Source organism: Harmonia axyridis, chromosome 7 (assembly GCF_914767665.1).
Source record: "Harmonia axyridis chromosome 7, icHarAxyr1.1, whole genome shotgun sequence".
Classification (NCBI taxonomy): Eukaryota; Metazoa; Arthropoda; class Insecta; order Coleoptera; family Coccinellidae; genus Harmonia; species Harmonia axyridis.
In genome coordinates, this window is record NC_059507.1 from 5866323 (window position 1) to 5873804 (window position 7482).

General features: G+C 34.7%; 1 protein-coding gene across 1 annotated transcript; it reads left to right on the top strand.

Moving 5' to 3' along the window:
* The first annotated feature begins 1495 nt into the window (after positions 1 to 1495).
* On the top strand, positions 1496 to 7232 carry LOC123684060. Its single transcript, XM_045623162.1, has 3 exons — positions 1496 to 1568; positions 2867 to 3919; positions 4014 to 7232. Exons 1-3 carry the CDS (start codon positions 1566 to 1568, stop codon positions 4110 to 4112), a joined length of 1155 nt encoding a protein of 384 aa, XP_045479118.1. The 5' UTR covers positions 1496 to 1565; the 3' UTR covers positions 4113 to 7232.
* Positions 7233 to 7482: the final 250 nt, after the last annotated feature.

Consider the following 7482-nt stretch of genomic DNA (forward strand, 5'->3'; position numbering starts at 1 on the left):
TTTCTTCTTTAATATGAAGAAATCTGCGGCTGAGGCTCTTCGAATGCTCTCAAATACCTATGGTGAGGCCGCTATTAGTGAGAGAACGTGCCGAGAATGGTTTCAACGCTTCAAGAACAGTGATTTTCACGTCGAAGACCAGCATGGCGGTGGAAGAGAGAAGGTTTTCGAAGATGCAGAATTGGAGGCATTACTTGATCAAGACTCGTGTCAAACGCAACAAGAATTGGAAGGATCATTGGGAGAGACCAACAAGAAATTTCAAAAAGCCTGAAAGTCATGGCAATGATTCAGAAACAAGGAAATTGGGAGCCGTACGAGTTGGGGTTTCAGCAATGCATTGTGGGTGGAGACGAAAAATGGGTTCAATACGATATTCCCGAGTGCAGAAAATCATGGGGATATCCCAGCCATGCTTCCACGTTGACGGCCAAATCGAACATATACGTTTCCAAGGTCATGCTCAGTACTTGGTGGCATCAGCTCGGCGTGGTATATTAGGAGTTGTTAAAACCAACTGAAACAAACACAGGCGATCGTTATCGAACGGAATCAATGCATTTGAGCCGAGCATTGAAAGACAAACGGCCGCGATACAACAAGAGACATGATAAAGTGATTTTATGTGTACCGAAAGTGGTCAAGACATACTTGGAAACGTTGAAATGGGAAATCCTACCCCACCCGCCATATTCTCCAGACGTTGCTCCCTTGGACCATCACTTGTTTCGACGAATGGCATACGGCCTGGCTGACCAGCAATTTTCGGTCTTATAAAGAAGTAAAAAATTTTATCAATTCGTGGATCACTCCAAAAGATGACCAGTTTTTTCAACACTGGATTCGAACACTGCCCGAAAGATGTAAGAAATTATTAGCCAGCGATGGACAATACTTCGAATCATAAATGTATAACCAGTTTTTTACAATAAAGCCTCGAAAGCAAAGTTGTAACATATTCTTTTTGTTACGAGTTGCTAGAGTTTACTAGTATCCTGTAAGACAAGAAACGGTTCTTTAAAATCGAAAAATACTTCTCTAACAAAACAAATGTGATCTGCACAGACTTTATGTTGCTTTAGACATACAGACTACTATAGGGGTTAGAACCGATTGCATGAATCATGATATCCTTTATGAGTAGTAGAATTCTAGACGATGACGTCATCCAGAACAACCTGTAGTCCGTCGGGTAATCCTTTCCAGAGCTACGTTTATGAATGGAAACTGAAAATTTGGGCATAGCCCGGAAATGCCTTGAAAAAAGATGTTTCTCTGAAAAATTTGGCGCATCCGTAGTATCCTCTGGATCAATATTTTCCTTGGAGAAGTGACCAATCCGCGAACAGCTTGTTGAACGTGCTACCAATACCGTGTGCTGTCGCAATTCAGTTATTCCACATCCCCACCAAGCACCAAGTTCATTGATAACGTGTGGGTGAACGAAGAGGGGAATACATTCTTATAAATAGGGGTGGTTATTAAAGGGGAATCATTTCATCACCGACAGTCGGTACTGATAACTTCTTAGTGTGTTGAAATACCTACGTGAGATTCACAGGAATATGGTAAGATTGTCTTATCAATAATATATTTCAAGAATCTTAAACTTAGTATAACCTTGTTCGAAAATTTTTAATTTGAATAATTTTTGAAAATTTTATAATCCAAAAAATAATCAAAAAATTACTTTCAAATTATACCTATTACTGTCAATATTCCACATATTGATCTTTTTCAAAAAACTCGTATTCTTCGAAAAAATTCTCTACGATCATTTCATTCAAAATTTTTTTCAAACAACCAAATATCTTGTTTTGGTTCAAAAATCGTGAAAAGAAAATAACCGAATCATTAAAATCTTTTACTACCATTTTTTCTTCGTCCGCGCACTTCAGAACGTCCATATGTATGTTGTCTAAGATGCCGACTTTCAATGTGCTTTCTACCCTCAACTCTATCAAGGTAAACGCAACCCTAAAAGTTTCAGCAGTTGATTAATTTTTGTGAGAAACTTTATTCAGTGTTGACGCGCTGTCTTTCTCTCCCCAAAGAAATAAACTTTGATCCTCCTTTCAATGAAGCACCGTAAACCAAAAGAGTGTTTGTGTTCTAAAAATAATTCCGAAGAAAACGCATAAAGTATTAATCGTTTAGCATCAAGAGTTGTATCGATTTTGTTCTATTTACGTCAATAGTCTGGCATGAAGTGTTTACCTATTCATGACGTCTTTAGAGCGATTTGTCGACCCTTGTTGAACATGAAAGCTTTAGATAAACTTATAAGGTGAAACATTATAATGAAAATACATGTCTATGCTCAACATATCCAAAGTCAATTCGCTATTTCTCACATCAAAACAATTTATTAATAATCTACATCTAATGAATGGAGAACACCCTAGACATTTCTTGAATTAAACTCTTATAAAAGCTATTAAATTGAAATGATGCCAAAAAACCTGTAGGAATACTTACAATCCCATGAAGTTCAACATGAATTCTTGTCACCGCTATGAATTGCTGAGGCTTATACCTGTTGCTAACTTGTTGAAGACGCTAACAGCAAACGACGCACCAGACCAGATCAATAATCCATTTGATGTATTTCTGTTTGAATACTTTTGTCACATCCATCCACTCTTCTAGAATAATCGTAATCAACTCTTGTCGGATGTCCTTGAGATTGTCTATATTTCTTACTCATCGCCATGGTAACAAGAAACACGGACCCTTCTTCACATTTTTCAGGTCAATAAACAACATTTATTACCATGTAACAGGTTCAAGTCAATATATTCTTTTTGTAATAATATTATCCGCATATTCCAAATCAGAAAGAAACGAAAAAAATCTTTTTTTGCAGATGTTCCACTTCTTGATATGGCTACCTATGATTTCTTCACTAGAAGCGGCTTATGCTTCATATTATGGCGGACAAGGGTATAGCTCTGGCAACCGTGGACATGGTTATCAATGGTCAGCTTACAACCCTGTCATTCGAGACCAAAGAAGTCCTTACAGCTACTACAATATTTACCCTTACAGCAGATCATATCTGGACGACTACTATCGCTACTATCCTCAAGAAACCTACCCTGTGTACTACCCTCGTACTTCTAAGTACGACATATACCAAGTACTACCTACATATTACCAGAAGCCAGTATCGGATTTGAGTGATAACTATGACAGCTATTACTATGGTATGGATCCTCAAGAATTCCAAGATGAAGTTCTGCAGGAAGTTCAGAGAGAGGAAAGAGAGGAATCTCAACCAATAGGACACGAAATGCTCTACGAAAACGAAGATTACGCTGCCAACAATTTCAATAAGTACGATAAGGCGAGCATGGCTTATTTTCAAAAAATGCTCGCTCAATCACATAAAAACACCTATAACAATCAAGCGAACAAACAATACATGGATTACCTGGATTACGATAACGAATGGCAAGACATCCCAGCAACTAGACTTCCTCCCTATCACCAAAGAGAAGACAAGGAAGTACAAGATTTGAAAAAACTCAAGAATAGAAACTACAGGAACAAACAGAACAAAAAGAAGCAGAATGAATACCGACATGATATACATGAAAACTACAAGCGTTCGAATGTCCAGAATGATGAGATAACTAGCAGCGTTCCTAAAACTCAACTGAAGAGTAGAGATGGCGCTGATAAGGGTCCAGTTATCAAGGTTCCAGCATCAACCACTGTTCAGCCAGTTTCTCTTGAACCTAAAAAAATTATGCGAGGGCAAAAGGAAGAAGTGATGATGAGACCTGCAACTCCTGTGAGGCATCCCTTCAGTGCCCCCATCATGAATGTGGTTGTTAGCAATGACGAATGGAAAAGAAGCCCTTCTGTATTCGATACCTTGAAAAGGATGTTGGAAATGGAGAAGAGCCTGAAGAATGTAAGTGTGCACTTTCTGAATCAATATTTAACATTCTTAACGTTATCGAGTTCTTTTAGGACTTGTTGATGATATAGGTTTTTCTTTGTTTCAGAAATACAGAGAAGATCTCAGGCCTCCAATGAAGAAAAGGATTGTTTCTGACGAAGATAGTCTCACCCATCAGCTATCTGTGCTGAAGAAGTCTCAGTAAACGTAAGCGTTAGTTGACGATATTCAAGACTGACTTAGAATAAATCTTGATTCTTAAGAATTCACAACTATTCAGAAATTGAACCAAATGGTTTGAAATTTAGGTCAGTTCCTCAACTTCGTACTTGGACCATTGATATGCCAAGCTTTTTGACGTGAAATATGAAGATGTTATTGATTTTTTTTAGTTTTTTAACGGTATCCTTTATTCTTGTATGTAGTATTTCATACGTGAATGAAGGATTTCAGATAGAAAAAAAAGGGAAAGAAGGCTTTAATTAAAAATGTGAAGGGTGTGGCGTAGGGAATTTTGGAAATTGATTTTTCAGAGATTTCAAGAAAAAGTCTCTAGCAAGAATTGAATTGTAATGAAAAACGAATGAACCGTGAAATGACTGAATTCGTCTGAAAATGAAATTTCCAAAAAGGAATTCAACAGGAGGGAGGTACTCGCCTACGCCACTGGAATGTATAAGACTGATATTCAATTTTCTAAAGGCTAGGTAGAAAGTGGAGGGACAATAATTGTTGATGACTCAAATCAACTTTATATTTACAAAAGAATACTCACAAAATCATCTGATTCATTCAAAATACTCATTTCTCTATGGAATATCTTCTTTTCCCAGAAAATTTTTTGAAATTATTCGCACATATCACTATTTGGTGTATCAGGGTAAGAGTTGTTGTGTCAATATAGTGGCAGAAGTTAGTAATTAGGCAGTGTATTCCCTTAAATCAAGAATAATTTTCGAAATATTTTTTGGGAATGCTACACATTTTTTTTGGTCATCGAATGCGGTGCTTTTTTAATATAGGTAGATGATTTGAAGAGAAAGAGTAATACAGGATAAAGGATTGGATCAGATTATTTATTGCAAATAGAGATATATGTATATGCAGATTATTTAAGTATTAAATATAATTAATGTCGATTGTACTCCTTCATTATGCTGATGGAGAATTGTATATGTGCTTAATCCATACATACGTTGAATATTGAATCTAGTCAATTGGGTGGGCTCTTTTTCAACCAATCAAACGACTAAGCACAGTTTTGTGGCTGTTATAGAACCTACATTTAAATAGGGCTGTTCATTATGTCGGACTTGTACAAATTCTGTAGAATTCGAATTGGTGCAATATTTGCGAATTCATCGATATGTAGGTCATTGCTAAATACTTGTTTTTATGTTGAATCATTAACAGAGTCAACCTGAATGTATATTGACCGAAAAAAGATGATAATCGGCGCAAATTTAATTTCTTCATATTACAGATTCATTCTGTGATACAGAGAACAAGGACTGTCTTCATGGTAGTTTATTTCAAACAGAAATATTGCCGTTTAAATGTTCAATAATAATCATTGATGTCGTTGATCTTTTGTCCGAGGTAACGAATCGAAACTGTTCGAATGCATTTCCACTAGAGCACAATTTCTGTAAATATCTGTGTTTCTATTTCGACTTTTTCTTCTTAGGTGGAGTTTTTCGTCTGGGTGAATTTAAATTTTGGGGTAGCGGTAGTTTGTCGAAATAAATCGACGAAATCGAGGAGATCGAAAGAAAGCAGTATTATATTAGGGCAGTTATATTTATCGAAATATGTTAACTCATTCTTTCAGACTTATATATTTCGAGTATTACATCTTTTATATTGGACATTTTTGGATTTTAGTTGTGATAAAACTTCTTATTAACATTATTCTTACTCTAATTGTTGAACCTCACGATTTATTCATTCAACTACATCAAATATATACAAGGTGTCCCAAGTTAAAGTTTCTGGAAAACTGATCATATTCGAAAACAGTGGTATTACGATATTATTCGATATTCTCTATTAAGCTCAAATATATTCGCTACCAAAATACTACCAGTTTAACAGGATATGAAGATAATAATTCTGGAAAACTCGATATTATTCGAGGAGAAAAATTGAAGAAAAAAATCTTCTTAGTCCCTGTATAACTGGAAGTACTTAGGTCGCAAAAACATTTGAGCTTGACAATATCGAATAATATCATAATCCCAATTTTCAGAATTCAAAAACACTTGAAATTGGGACAACCGGTATATATTTTCTAATGTTACTGATTTTGAAATTGGGATAGATTTCACTGAACCATTCAGATACCTTTTCATTGTTAAACATGATGAACATACATATTTGTTGTAACGCAGAACTGTTTTAAAATGACTCTTTAGTCGACTAGAGCTTTCAGATGCTTAAAAAAAAAGTATAAGATATTTCCAGCCATACGCTCTTCTATTTTTCCATAGATAGTTGAATATTTTCATAGGATAGAGTATTTTAGTATAAATTGAACTTTCCTATTCCTGAAAGGATCTTTAAACCCTCCAATGTAGATTAAGAAAATATAGTGTGTTCGTTCGATGGATCTAAAAATCAGAAAAATTTTCTAATTTTCTTCGATAATTGGAAAACTTTGGAATTTCTCGAATTTTCACTCTTTCATCAGTTAATGTTGAGTTGGAAGTTTCCAGTGCCGGAGTTTTTATAGGAATCCTTCGGAATTGCAAAAAAAATTGTCAATTTTCAACATATCAACAGTTGAATCCAATTTCAACATTATTGTGTTCAATGTTTTGTTTCGTATTTATTCAAACCTTTTACCTTCATTGTCCTGAAAAATTAGGAAGTGTATAGGAGAATTTCCATTTGAACTAACTTCTCAGGTATACATATAGATACTTTGAAAAGCCTAAAGGACATCCAGGAGTTTTTTGTAACATTGTTGTATTTCGGATTGTGATTTGTTGTTGAATTTGAAATATTATTTTTCTTATAGTGTAAGGTTACTGCTCATATTATATATTTCTCGAGTTCCTTGTTGCAGATGATAACTGATGAATAATTTCAGTTGATTTCTTATTAACCTATTGTTTTTGGTTGTTATATTATGAAGTGTACATATCTCCCTCATATTTGATGATAAATGTAAATACTATATTTTGATATGTATTGTAGATAGAATTTATGGAATTTTGAATGAGCCGCTTCTGTACGAAAGATATAAATATATTTGCTGATGTCTTTGTAAATAAATTATACTTATGTAATTCACTGACTGATATAATAAATGTTATTCTATCTTTATCGTCTTTCACTCCCATGAATAGAATAAGAATAATTTTGAGATGAAGATGAACGTCAGCACGAGATGCAAGCTTCGTTCAAAATGTAAAGCTTATCACATAATCAGAACCATAGAAATTTAAAAAGAATACTGAAAAAAAAATCCAATATTTATATGACTATATTTCAGATCAAGTTGTGATTTCTCGTGTGTATATAGAATAATCATTATAGCATTATCAGAAGCGTGAAGAATAAAGCAGAATATT